Source organism: Ricinus communis, chromosome 8, assembly GCF_019578655.1.
Source record: "Ricinus communis isolate WT05 ecotype wild-type chromosome 8, ASM1957865v1, whole genome shotgun sequence".
Taxonomy (NCBI): Eukaryota; Viridiplantae; Streptophyta; class Magnoliopsida; order Malpighiales; family Euphorbiaceae; genus Ricinus; species Ricinus communis.
Window position 1 is genome coordinate 10,748,948 of NC_063263.1, and position 13,115 is coordinate 10,762,062.

Genomic DNA, 13,115 nt, shown 5'->3' on the forward strand with positions numbered 1-13,115 from the left:
CAATAGAGAATCATCATTGTACTCGTCGCTGAAACCTATTTCTAAGCTGCTGCTGTTGCTTCTGCTTCTCATCCTCGTCATCAAATTGATAGCTTAGTTTTGGAAGATCATGGTTTATGCTTTTCAGTTTGTTCTTCTAGGAAGAAGATTCTTGATTTGTTATTTCATTGTCTAGTTTTGTGTTAGAAATTGGGCCAAGAATTAACGATATAATAGTATAGGCTTCAATAGTGATTGAAGTTCTTATTTCTTGAGCCCAACTCATCAATAACAGATGGCTTACATTGAGCAACACCCATAAAATCAGGAAAACACTGGTACACCTGCGGAGTACAGGATAACAGATCAACATTAATTTGATCGTCGTCTATCACAAAATATAAAAGGAAAAGGAAAAGAAAAAAAAAAAAAAAGTTGTCACATTCAATGTTTTGCTGATTCCAAAATCCGATGATGACAAAGTAAATTCCTTTGTCCTTCTGTCTTTTATAATCCTAAAATCCTATCCTCAGCTCGCTTCAGTCTCCAATTGCCTGTCAAGTCAGTTCGAAGGTTTTGAGGTTTGTCTTTGTTTCTTTAATCTTTGTGTTTGGTGCACGAGAGAACTCCTGGAAGAGAATAAATTAGTAAAGAAATTACCTGCTTTCATTTTATGCAAAAAGTGCAAATTCATATTCTTTTGGCCTTTTGAAGTGATATATCTTCTTTTATCTGTCATTAGTGATATTAGTTATTGCAGGTTAATTACTAAAGTTGGTGTTCCAATTTCTGTGGAAATTATCAAAAATTTTGTATCTTGATTAATGGGTGTTGGTTCTTTTGGGTAAATGATTAACGGCTAGTTTCATTTCTATTTAAATATGTAGACTTAGTTGTTAAAGATTTTCATTTCCAATGGGGAACGCCTCATCAATGCTTACTCAATATGATATAGAAGAGGTTCAAAGACACTGCCATAATCTATGTAACTAATCCTACTTTCTTTACCCTTTCTTTCTATTTTGACACTTTCTAGTGTTCTTTTGTTTTGAGTTCTCAATTATGTGGTTTTGTGGCGTCAAACTCAGTCTCCCAGCAAGAAATAGTGTCCTTGTATCAAAGATTTTGCCAGCTAGATCGTAATGCAAAAGGGTTCATTTCAGCTGATGAATTCTTATCGGTGCCTGAGTTTGCAATGAATCCACTCTGTCAGGTAATATACTAAAATTTTTGGGTTGAGTTTTCATTCTGGAATTATAAATAAATCAAGCTCATGATAAAGTGAAAGCTCAATTTTTTGGGTTCTTGCAGAGGCTACTTAAAATGGTGGATGGTTTGAACTTCAAGGACTTTGTGGCCTTCTTATCTGCATTTAGTGCTAAAGCAAGTGTGGAACAGAAAATAGGACGTAAGTATTGGCCATCTTGAAAGTATGGCGTATCTACTACTTATGCTTGTTTTACTAGTTCTAGCAAGGGAAGCAATGAGTACTTATAAAAAATACATGGAAACTCATCTTATGGGTTTTGACTAGGATGATAGTGATACTAAATCACATTTAAATGGAGATCCCTATTGTAGTTCCTTTATTTCAAATGTGTTCTGGCAAAATGATTGTTTGAATATGGTATTTGAACTTATTTGTATCTTTTGATCTTTAATCATCTTGATAAAGCCCAGAAGATGAGTTTTATAAAGTTAAAAGAGAGGTACATGGAACAAAGGAAACCAAGATAAGCACTAAGCAGAATATAAAGACGTTATATGTTGCTGTTATAAGACCATTGAGACCTAAAAAATATTGCAACATGGGTGACACATAAGATCATGGTATTTTTAAGTCTTTAGATATTTTAACTATATGAACTTGAAATGAAGTTACTAATTGTTGGGACGTTTTGAAATGTTTAATATTTTATTTTATTTGACATCTCAGGGGATAGCACTGTTTAGCAGATTAAGGAGAAGAATGAATTACTTAATTTGCATTATACATGTAATAATTAAGAGCTTGGTGATGAAAAACTGAATGATGAGCTGACAATGGATAAAATTATCTGCTTAAGTATAATGTATTGAGACCTGCATTACACATCTTTTATTTCTTGTCTTTCCATTTGAATTGCCATTCTTGTGGTCGACATTTTTAATGAATGCTTTATGAATTGTAAAAGCTGGTAATATTCTTATCTTCCTTGCTTTTCACTATTGGTAATTGAGTGTAATTATAGTCTATGGAACTAAAATTTAGTTACATGTAAAAACTTCTGATATTTTTTGTTCTATATTAATGTTATTCTTATTTTTTTCCCTCAGTTATATTTAAGGTATACGACTCAGATGGTAATGGAAAAGTATCTTTCAAGGACATATTAGAAGTGCTTCAAGATTTGTCTGGCTCTTTTATGTCTGATGAGCAAAGAGAGGTATAACCAAGAAATTTTTCTGTCTCACTGGTAACCCTACTGTTTTAACTAAGGAAAATGCATAATCATATAAGATCTCTATTTTATATCTATAGCACATTCTCCGAAAATTACTCATTGATGAAACCGTATATGAAAGGATATTTTACCTTGTTATTTGTGAGAGTTTTGTATGAATGGCATTGATTGTCACAAGAGAGGAGAAAGTTAGTGACATATAATCCTTGCAAAAGAAATTGAATTCATATCTTTGTCTGCTGAAACAGTATTTACTTGCGTTCTCTTCCCTTGGGGCTGCTAACCAACAATATAGTTTCTGCCTCTTACTTTCTAAATCCTTGGCTTCATCAGTTTCTTGTTTTATTACAACAATTATTACTGAATCACACACAAGTTTGCATCCACAAATCTTAGTTGCAGTAGAAGCTTAATAATTACACTTCCTGTTCTTCGTCTTGCAGCAAGTGTTGTGCCAAGTTTTGAAGGAGGCAGGTTACACAAGGGAATCTTACTTAATGCTTGATGACTTTATTAAGGTGCCTCTTTGGTGTATTACCTTTTTTTTTTTGTCTAATGTTTCCTGTACCAGATTAATTATGTTAGACATTACTTTTTCCATTGCCAATTACTATAAAACAGAGAGAATTCAAGAGAAACAGCATTATATCTTGAATTCCCAACAGTATTTTCATAGGATAAAAATTTTGTTAAATCAGTTACCGGATTTAAGTGGTGGAGAAGTGGAATGATGGAGAAAAAATGAGGCTCATGAGCAAGGACTGTAAAACATTTATTGCTGTACTTTTGTAGGCTAAGAGGCACCTATGCTTCTTTGACACCAGAAAATAATCAGAAATGCTAACTTATAGGGACTTGCAAAGCCTTAGAATTTCTTTTATGCTACTAAAATCTATTTAGTAGTATGGTGTTGGACTACTGGTAAGTTTGAAGACAAACAAATATTGTATTTTAGCAGTAAACAGCTTAGGGCCCAGAACCATGATAACACCTTACATATCAACCTTACTGCACCATTTATTCGAGTGAATGTGCTGGCAACCAATCTTGCTTCTTTAAGATTATGTGCAGCCAATTCCAGTTGAACACCAGCTAGGACTTTTTATTTATTCTTCTTTCTTCAATTACATTAATGCTCGAGTTTCCTCAAAGCAAAATTCAACTCTCTGTTGACAAGTGTGTCTCCTGTTTTTGAAGAGAGTTTTTACTTGGATGAATGTATACCTGAATTAATTCTCTTAACATGCTACTGTTTTCTTTTTCTTTAGATGTTATTTAATCAGTACTGATATGTTAATTGTCATTCCAATGCAAATGACACAGGTTTTTGGAAACTCTGGCCTAACAATGGAGGTTGAGGTTCCAGTTGATTAATCTGACCAGGCAGTCTTTCCATACTTCGAAAACAAGCGTCAGCTGCATCTTTTGTAAACTCTGCAAAGACGTCTGTTTTTTTCTTTTTTTCTTTTTTCCCCCACTTGTCTATATCCTCAAAGAAAAATGAAAACTAAGCAACTTGTCCATTGTAATAAACTTTCAGCTTATTCTTAATGGTTCATCACCACTTTGCAATTTTTGAGTTGGTAGCAGTTTTAACAAGTTTTTGCTTACTCCTCTAAATTTTTCCATATGCCTGCCCCTATTTGATCTGTTACAGTTGGGATGACTCTGGACTAAACATATATCGTATGTTTGGTCCAGTTTAATACTTGACAGGGGGAAAGACGAAATGAAGGATTCAATTGTAAATTATCAAGAAAAGTAATGTTATATCCGTACCTAAAATTACAGTTGCTTCATAGTTAAGTATATGGCTTATCCTCTGGTTCTAATGGAGCCAAAATTTGCCTCCTTATGATATGATAAGAAGCGAACATTATATTGCTTCTAATTGGCTTGTCCACTTCTTAAATTGCGACTGATCTGTTAACTAAATTGTTACATTGAAGCTGCAATCGCCTAACATCAGTAGCGTAGACATTTTCACTTTCTAGAGTGAAGACGATCTCTTGGCAACTGCCTGGCAATTTCCCATTAAAACTTCTCTCGTCCTCTCCCTGACAAGATAGTATAAGTTACCACTTACTACACCATCCCCTTCTTGTCTTCCTGACACTTTTTATCCCTCTCTTTGAAGAAAAGCAACCGAAGACCTCCAATCATGTTTTCTCTTTCATTCAATTCTGCAGTGTCAGGTAAGCAACCATAATTTCCTTACAGAATCATGTTCTGCAACGAGAGCTTTGGTCTTCTCCAATATTGTGGGGAGACTAATGTGAATTCTTTTGTTATAAACAGTCCAAGTTTATTTAAGGTTTCTCTTTTTCTTTTGTTGTATTCTTGAAGGTTTAACTTAAGCCTCATTTAAGATAACAACGGGTAAAAATGCTTTTAAAACAATTTTTTTAATATATTTTTTAATTAAATAGATTTCGTAAAAATAATTTATAAAAAAATAAAAAAAATCTATTTACTAAATCAAGATAGATTCTTAGCTAGATTTGGGGTATACAGCGCAGCTAATAGGAGAGTGAGATCGTATGTATGAGTGTTTTTTACTTTGGTATTGGATGATTAATGCATACTTTATTATTTAAAATCAATAAATATATATCAATCGTCTATCGGTTTGGTGCATAGATGAGAACATACGTGAAGCCCGAGGCAAGAATTTTCCTTAAATCAAAACAATTCTAAACTGCTTTTAAAAGCAATTCTGAATAGGCCGTCAGTTGTACAATGTTTTCTTATAGTTTATTTGTTTCCTCACACGGGATCCTTCTGTTTCCTGATAGGGGTGATGGAACCCCAACGTTCTAGCAAAGCTGGTGCTGAAAGCTTAAATGTCTTGCAAAAACTTCAAGAAATTTTCCATCACAAGGAAATAAAAATTGCTTTGCTTAAGTTAGGCATTTACTCCTCAGAACAAAATCTTTCAGTTGTCAATCCAAAGAGTAACGCAAGCAGCAGCAAGCTTAAACGTATTGATGAACTGGAAATAGTGGATGAAATTCCAGAGGATTTCACCCCTCCTGATGGAATGAAAGAAGAGGATCAAAGAGAAATGCACAGGGCGATGAATGGTAGAAAACTATTAACAGATTCAAGGGCCTCAAATTCAACTGAGGTAGTGAAATTGCCACTAGCAAATTCTTCAAGTGGCAAGAAGGGTTATGTTAATTCTCGTAATGGCAAACAAGTTATGCAGAGTAGTGAAATTGAACAGTTGAGCGAGCGACTGAAGTTTCTTGAAGAAGAAAGCAAATTAATGAAGCAAGAGTTTCTGGAGCAAGTGGAAGAAAGGAAACAACTGGTGAATGAAATATATCAGCACTTTCGGGCTATTTACCATTGCCTTCAACTTGAAGATCCAGAATCTGGAGAGAGATGTTTTGATGAAACTTATATTTTGTACCCTCGTGAGGTAATGATGTTTCTCTCTTCCACATAGCGTACCTTCTCCTGATATAACACGTAATTCTTGCACTTAACCTGGCATGTTTCCGTTATCCTTGGACTCAATTATTTATAATCTGATCCCTACAAGTATTATGCATGTGTGGTGTCTTAAAGAGAGCAGAATGTATGTATGAGTACTTGGCTAGATACACTCTTTGTAACACAGTACGTGTTATAGAAGAAAGCTTTAGCCTTTATGTGTCTTGCAAAGGTAACAGGATTTTTCCTGCTAAAATCTTGAATAACGTTTTGGGTTGGCTACGTACTAGCATTAGATTTATGAGATTGGATCTACTGCTGCTTTCCAGCATGAGAATTCGTGCACGAATTTGGTGAACGAGAATGGTGCACATTAGATGAGAGGAAGACATATACATGGATTGATTCCCTGTTAATTTCCAAATCAGAAATTTGTAAATATAGATATTGGCTGAATACAATTTCCCATTTTAACTCACTACTTTGAAACAGGAAGGAGGGCTGGGAACCGGTCTGTCAGAAGTTCTACGCCAAGATTCAAGCTCTTACGTTATCACCGGGGACGACCAGAGGACCAATATCATGGCACTAAAGGAAGCTCCTGAAGAATAAACATGGTTGCGTGCTCAAAAGACATGGAACTATACGTTGTGCTTTTGTATGCTTATGCAGTTTTCTTGGTGGGATTTCTAAAGAATTTAAGACAACATTTTTTAAAATAAGGGTTCAATTAATCCACCCAAAATGAAGGACCAATTTGGCCTTTTGGCCTAAAAGAATGTAGGCAACAGATTGATTAAATGAACAATATACTGTAAAACATATAGAGTGATTATAAGAAATATAGTATAAATTTCTGTTTAATTTTCATTCATTAGTTTCATACGATTGCATGTGCATCTTATGAAGGGAAACACATTAGTTTATTATTCTGATGAGACATTTTCTGGAATTAGTTTGGCATCTGGTGATGAAGGGAAATTGCTATCACATTGCATGCATATGTCAATGTCAAGTTACCATTACCATCATGGATTTGAGTTAAACCATTTATTATTATTATTATTATTATTTAATACTACAGAGTTAAATTCATTTCCATAATCTGATTTGAACCAAAAAAGTTGTAATAGGCACAAGTTAAACACAATCTGTAGATTCTATTGAGACGGAAAGATTGTTATACTAGCTAAGTCAGTAGTTAGAATCTCTATTACTATGCTTACTTGCAAGATTAATAAGCTATTTGAGGAAATTAAATCTCAGGAGTGTTAAATAAAAATATACCCAACTCTTTTCTATTTTTATCAAGTCCATTTCCATGATAAAGCATCATTTGTATTTTCCACAGGTCTCATTTGGTGCTGAAAATTCAGAAACTCTACCGGGAAGGTACATTTTAAGAATTTAAGAGTGATGTGCTTCTAGCAATGAGTATGTTACGCTACCCATGACTTTCTTATGATCCAATTTTGCTATTTTCTTAAAGATTTATCAGGAATTGCAACAAGGTTTGCAGCTTTGCCCTGGAGGCTAGGATGCCAAAGTGTCCTAACTACTCTGAAGGATTCCCTTTGTTGCCTTAGAGTTTCTTCAGTAGAACTTGCTTTTGTTGCCTGCTGCTCTTATGATTACTGTTACTAGTAGAAATTAGGCGTCCAGAACTGAACATCAGCATGAAAGAAATAAGAGAACAACGAACGACTCGATGACGGAGAGGATGATGGTGCAGCAACGGCGGCTGCAGATGTAGAAGGAGGGTGCAACAACGGCGAGCTCAAATTATTTCCTTTCTTTTAATTTTTGTTCTTTTTACTTAATAAAATATTGCATTTAAAAAATTAAATAAATTATTAATAGAACACTGTTAATGTCAGTTTAACGGCACCTTTATTAGCCACATAAGCTATGAATAACGGAAGTTTATTCCATTTGTTTTGCAGTTATAGAGAAGGGCTTAAATTGTGGGTTTTATAAAGTTTCATGGCTTATTTGCACTCAAAAATACTTTAAGAACTAATCCACTCTTTGGCCTAAACATTAAGGGTAAAAATGCACCTTTTCCCGGCTTCATAATCTGTAGTTAATTTTGCAATGCGGGTTAAAATTGTATTAATAAAATAGAATTGACTAAATCTGTGACTTCTATTTTGTGAGTCAGGCAATTAATAACTACAGAAAATACTAATCCAATGACTCCCCAGTCATTTTCTGTTGACAAAATGATTGCCAAATGCAACACCAGAAACAGAGATTGCTTTCATAGATAAACTAACACGAAAATGTATTGAAGTCGTAACACGTTAATTGGTATCATCATTTTCATTTTATGAGTAGTAAGCCAGCAGCAGTTACTATAAGAGTAGACGGAAGTCCGAAATTAAGATGCTTCCAGAAAGTTAAGTTGTAACCGAATTCTGGAGCACGCCTGGCCTGCTCACACACTATCAAGTTTGCAGCTGATCCCAAAAGCGAAAGGTTCCCTGCTACAGTGCTCACCCAAGCTAATATCAGCCATGCCTTCTTCTCCTCGGCTGCAGAAATCGCAGCTGCTGATGCTGCTACCCGCCCTCCCAGCAGCAGAACTGAAAAATGGTATAACCAAGTTTTATAATTTGAGAAACTAGGACTTTCACTTCTGAAAGAGTTTCAGGAATTGGACATACCTGTTGGCACATTTGAGGCCAAGTTTGACATGACAAGTATGACTATAGCAAGAACTGCTATTCCTGCAGGATTATCTATCTTTGCATGAGGCTCCATTAAATCCCAGATAGCACTTGGAACCCCAGTTTTGTTAAAGCCATAGACAGTGATAAACATTCCACAAAAGAAAATCAGAAGTGAATATGAGACCTGCTCAAAGAAGATTAAAGTTCTGTTAGTGACAGAAAATAATTTAAAAAAAAAATAAAAATAAAACAGAAACAGAAAAAGAGCACTATCACAAATCTCACCTTTTCAAAGCATGGTTGAGCATCCTTGAAATCAAGAACAACAAGGAGAAGTGCAGCAGTAATTGCAGTCCATGACATGTTCAGACCCAGAAGCAAAGCAACCAACATCCCTATAGTAATAAGGTAAACACATGATTTCCTTAGTAACCTTCTCCATTTTGTGGAAAAATCTTCCTTTTCAGACCCACCAGCTTTTACCTCTTTCGATGCATTTGTATTCCTTGCAGATTCACTACGGGTTTCAGTTTTTGCTGAACTTGATCTCTTTACATCCCCGCTGGCAATCGTATTAGAGGAGCTTTGCGTGCTCAAAGAATCCAAACTAGAGTTAAATTCTTGGGAATCTGAGGAACCAAAATGTGACATTGTAGCTGGTGAAAATTTATGAGAATTTACGTTCTCATCTGCAATAACTTCTGCAATGACTTCTTCTTCATCAATCTGAGTAGAAGATAACAGCCTCCAGTACATACACATAATAATAATGATATTAACAAATATGCCCACAAGCATTGCAGGGAGGAGTCCTAAAACAAATTTCTCAAAAGAAATCCTACTCTGAACAGCAATAACCAAGTTTTGAGGATTGCCAATTGGAGTAGCAGAAGATCCAATATTCGCACTCGAAGCAAGAGCAAGTAAGAATGGATGAGGAGGAAGATTATGTTGCCTGGCGACTTTCAATACAAATTCAGTCAAAACCACACAAGACGTATCATTAGTAAAAAGAGCACTTGAAACTGCAGTAATTAGGCAAATTCTACAAAGTAAGTCCTTAGCTCCTTTGCTTTTCCATGATAACAACTTACCTATGTATTTGAACATATCAGCTTTCTCAAGATAAACACTGATAACCATCGTCCCAAAGAGAAGACCAAGAATTGGGAGATCAATTGCAGCATATGCTTCATCTGGGGTCATGACTTGGAAAATGACCATAAGCATAGCCCCAAGGAGAGACCCTGCAGTCCGGCCAACAGGTAGAAAAGGTGTAGCAGGAAAAACTGCTAGTACCCAGAAGAATGTAAAGGCAACTGAACCTAAGAGTACTACTTTTAGAGAAGAAGCTAAAGCCATTTTTGGTAATGATGGACTCAAGGTGTATCACTTAGTGATATATTTATAGAGAAATCATTAATATAATGAAAGGAATATTATTATAATGACTAAAATAACAATTATTTTTTACACAGAATGTACTACTCTGAATGCTTTTAATGCTTTTTTTTTGACAAGAATGATATATAATAACTTATTACACACACACACACACACATATATATATATATATATATGTATGTATCTTTACGTTTATATGTACATGATTATATTTTCTATTGTAAAGTGAATCACACACATTATGAATAAGTAAAGGTATTTATAGAAAATCTTGTGGAATTGATTAGTTTGAAATGGCAGCTTTTATTGCAGGAAGAAATGAAGGAACCTTGTATGACCTAATGGCTTGTACACGAGCCGGATGTTCTTCCATCGTCCACTTCCAATGTAAGAACAGCCACATGGATTGTCTACCTTACTTGTGGTGCCATCAGGGTTGGCCTTAGTAAAACTGAAGTCATACACGAATTTGTTAAAATAAATAATTTTATTAAAAACTAAAATTAGATAATACAAATATTGAGATTTACGGTGTATGAATTTGATTTAGTTGGGGTTTTCTTTTTAATATTAAAATTATAATTTTTTTAAAAAAATTAGCCTATCACGTTATTTATAGAAAAATGAAACTAAATGTTGATATGTAATATTATTTATTAAATATTATATTTGTATTGAGTGGTTTATTTATTACTATTAACCACTCACGATTAAAAACCAACCAATATAAATATAACAACTAATAGATAATGTTACGTGTCACTATTTTTTATTAAAATTTATAAATTGGCTAGTTAAGCATTTAAATTTATACTATTGTAATTTATTAATACTAGAATAAATTTAAATCTTTAAAAAATAATAGAATAGATTTAAATCTACTAAAAGTAGTATAATTAAAATACAATAACATAAATTTATAATAAACGCTTTTAAAATTATAAGCTCTTTTTATTTTATAAGCTGCAAACGGTAATAAATGTCATTGTTCTATGCCAATATATATCTAATATAAAAAAAATATTTTTACTTAAATATAGCTATATATTAAATTAATAAATAATTGATATATATTTATTAATTTAAATAATTTAAATTTATAAATTATTATAAATTATTTAATATTAAAATATAAATATATATTTTTTATTTATATATTTAGTTCACTGCTCGAGGAAATAGAGAGTTGAAAAGGCAAAACCAGGCAACTCCGAGATCAATTAATGCTGCCTTTGTGGTCGGCAAAATTGCGAAATATTATGGTCCCAATCAGTAATGGATTGGATATTTAGGAGTCAGATGGTCCGAAAGGTTACGCGACATATGCTTATTGACATTTTAAGTAGAGTCGCTTTTATTCAGAAAGATCATTTCATCATAGTAAAGGACTGTCTTTTGAACAATTACGCGGGCCACACTTTCTCGTATTCTGGGTCTTCCCATCTGCCCCGCTTTCTGGGACTCCTCCTGTACACCCTGTCACCTTATTTCATGATGGAATTAACATATATAAAAAAAAAGAATGCAATTTTGAAAGAGTTGATTTTATATTTTTAATGATATGATTATTCATGAAAAAGAAAATCGTTGGTCCTTCAAATCACAAAGTATAACATTTCCACCTTATTATAATGAGATGAGACTATACCCTGTAAAAGAGAAATAAGTAAAAGATATGAATTGGTTTTAAATGCCACAATAGGCTTGATTTGTTCTGGTAAAAATAAATAAAAAGATTCTATACTATGACCGACTGGCTTATTATACATACATAAGACAAATAAAATATCTCATGATCAGCCAGTTCTCCAGGGACTTGTAATTTTTCATTGTTGAATTTTTGAAGCACAAATTATCATCTAGATACCTTTCCTACACAGTTATTACTGTGAAATATATTTGTACAATGATGATTTCTTTTATAGTATGAATTCTGAGTATTACAAATGAGTATGCTTTGTTATATACATGATTGAGCTTTGTAACGGTCCTTAAGCTACCAGTTTAGCTCCTATGTCTATGTCAACGTTCATTTTGCTGATCTTGGATGGGTTGAAGCGACTTTTCTTCCTTAGGAAAGAAAGGTTGCTCCCTTTTTCCTTTCTGCTAGGCCTGTGATGAGTTATGCATGCGGTGAGAGTATGGACACAGGCTCATCTTTGCTAGTCCCTTTACCCTTTGGTTCTTGTTTATTTGACTGGGTAACTCTTTCTTCTGTTGGTCTTTAACACTCCCCCTCAAGTTGGGTTCGAAAAGATTGATAGAACCCATCTTGCTAAGAAGATTTTGATGTTGTATTTTGTCAAGCACTTTTGTAAGTATGTCTGTTAGTTGTTCGTTGCTTCTAACGAATGGGGTTTCAATTTCTCCGGATTGAACCTTTTCTCTTATGAAGTGACAGTCAACCTCTATGTGTTTAGTTCGTTCATGGAAGACTGAATTTGATGCGATGTGTCTAGCTGCCTGATTATCACAGTACATCTTCATAGGTCCTGTGCATTCTATTTTCATGTCGGTTAGTACTTGTTTGATCCAAATGAGCTCACTAGCGGTTGAAGCCATGGCTCGATATTCTTCTTCTCCGCTGGATCTTGCAGTCACAGACTGTTTTTTACTTTTCCAAGTTACTAGGTTTCCTCCTGCAAAAGTGCAGAATCCTGAAGTTGATTTTCTGTCACAACTTCCTACCCAATCTGTATCAGAGAAACCAACAATAGTATTAGTATTATTATTATTTTTCATCAAAATTCCTTGTCTGGGAGTGCCTTTAAGGTATCTGAGGATTCTATCAATAGCATCTAAGTGAGAGGTACGAGGAGCATGCATAAACTGGCTGACTGTGCTTACAGCATAAGTGATATCTGGCCTTGTGACAGTTAAATAAATCAATTTTCCTACTAGGCGTTGGTAGTGACCTATGTTGCTTAGCGGGTTACCACCTTCTAGATTGAGCTTAGTTTTTGTTTCCATGGGGGTATTTATAGGTTTGGCTCCTATTTTTCCAGTTTCCCTTAGCAAGTCAAGGACGTACTTTCTTTGGGACATAAATATGCCTTTATGTGATTTGGCTATTTCTATTCCAAGGAAATATGTCACGACCCCACCCGTGGGCCCATGACCGGCACTAGGGAATGGGTAGGCTTAAGGCCACCGAAACCCGTAGTAAGCCTGACACTCA

At 34.3% G+C, this 13,115-nt stretch overlaps 3 protein-coding genes across 8 annotated transcripts; 2 read left to right on the forward strand and 1 right to left on the reverse strand.

Annotated features, from left to right (window-relative positions):
* Positions 1 to 367: 367 nt before the first annotated feature.
* LOC8282705 (calcineurin subunit B) lies at positions 368 to 3,995 on the forward strand. Of its 5 annotated transcripts, none has more exons than XM_048377809.1 (7): positions 368 to 560; positions 867 to 964; positions 1,143 to 1,192; positions 1,291 to 1,387; positions 2,296 to 2,405; positions 2,867 to 2,941; positions 3,747 to 3,995. In XM_048377809.1, exons 2-7 carry the CDS (start codon positions 895 to 897, stop codon positions 3,795 to 3,797), a joined length of 453 nt encoding a protein of 150 aa, XP_048233766.1. In that variant the 5' UTR covers positions 368 to 560; positions 867 to 894; the 3' UTR covers positions 3,798 to 3,995. The 5 variants fall into 5 exon arrangements, with proteins under 5 accessions (XP_048233766.1, XP_002517685.1, XP_025012834.1 ...); XM_002517639.4 differs by having other exon boundaries at positions 371 to 560; positions 1,068 to 1,192; XM_025157066.2 differs by lacking the exon at positions 867 to 964 and having other exon boundaries at positions 400 to 560.
* Positions 3,996 to 4,326: 331 nt separating this feature from the next.
* LOC8282706 lies at positions 4,327 to 7,725 on the forward strand. The gene is made up of 5 exons (XM_002517640.4): positions 4,327 to 4,618; positions 5,219 to 5,847; positions 6,354 to 6,478; positions 7,213 to 7,253; positions 7,351 to 7,725. The coding sequence occupies exons 1-3, from the start codon at positions 4,585 to 4,587 to the stop codon at positions 6,471 to 6,473; spliced, it is 783 nt and encodes a 260-aa protein (XP_002517686.3). The 5' UTR covers positions 4,327 to 4,584; the 3' UTR covers positions 6,474 to 6,478; positions 7,213 to 7,253; positions 7,351 to 7,725.
* Positions 7,726 to 7,937: 212 nt separating this feature from the next.
* On the reverse strand, positions 7,938 to 9,991 carry LOC8282708 (silicon efflux transporter LSI2). Of its 2 annotated transcripts, XM_015718301.3 has the most exons (4): positions 9,628 to 9,990; positions 8,819 to 9,495; positions 8,528 to 8,717; positions 7,938 to 8,446 (listed from the first exon to the last, which is right to left on the reverse strand). In XM_015718301.3, the coding sequence occupies exons 1-4, from the start codon at positions 9,893 to 9,895 to the stop codon at positions 8,184 to 8,186; spliced, it is 1,398 nt and encodes a 465-aa protein (XP_015573787.2). In that variant the 5' UTR covers positions 9,896 to 9,990; the 3' UTR covers positions 7,938 to 8,183. The 2 variants fall into 2 exon arrangements, with proteins under 2 accessions (XP_015573787.2, XP_015573786.2); XM_015718300.3 differs by having other exon boundaries at positions 8,819 to 9,991.
* Positions 9,992 to 13,115: the final 3,124 nt, after the last annotated feature.

What these genes read in the sequence shown, in the direction of transcription:
- LOC8282708 (XM_015718300.3), bottom strand. Translation starts at nt 9,895, where the DNA reads ATGGCTTTAGCTTCTTCTCTAAAAGTAGTACTCTTAGGTTCAGTTGCC. An exon ending in CTCAACCATGCTTTGAAAAG is followed by an intron (nt 8,718 to 8,818) that starts GTGAGATTTGTG and finishes TTCTTTGAGCAG; the next exon opens with GTCTCATATTCACTTCTGAT. An exon ending in GGCCTCAAATGTGCCAACAG is followed by an intron (nt 8,447 to 8,527) that starts GTATGTCCAATT and finishes ACCATTTTTCAG; the next exon opens with TTCTGCTGCTGGGAGGGCGG.
- LOC8282706 (XM_002517640.4), top strand. Translation starts at nt 4,585, where the DNA reads ATGTTTTCTCTTTCATTCAATTCTGCAGTGTCAG. An exon ending in ATTCAATTCTGCAGTGTCAG is followed by an intron (nt 4,619 to 5,218) that starts GTAAGCAACCAT and finishes GTTTCCTGATAG; the next exon opens with GGGTGATGGAACCCCAACGT. An exon ending in ATATTTTGTACCCTCGTGAG is followed by an intron (nt 5,848 to 6,353) that starts GTAATGATGTTT and finishes ACTTTGAAACAG; the next exon opens with GAAGGAGGGCTGGGAACCGG.
- LOC8282705 (XM_002517639.4), top strand. Translation starts at nt 895, where the DNA reads ATGGGGAACGCCTCATCAATGCTTACTCAATATGATATAGAAGAGGTT. An exon ending in CAATGAATCCACTCTGTCAG is followed by an intron (nt 1,193 to 1,290) that starts GTAATATACTAA and finishes GGGTTCTTGCAG; the next exon opens with AGGCTACTTAAAATGGTGGA. An exon ending in TGTCTGATGAGCAAAGAGAG is followed by an intron (nt 2,406 to 2,866) that starts GTATAACCAAGA and finishes TTCGTCTTGCAG; the next exon opens with CAAGTGTTGTGCCAAGTTTT.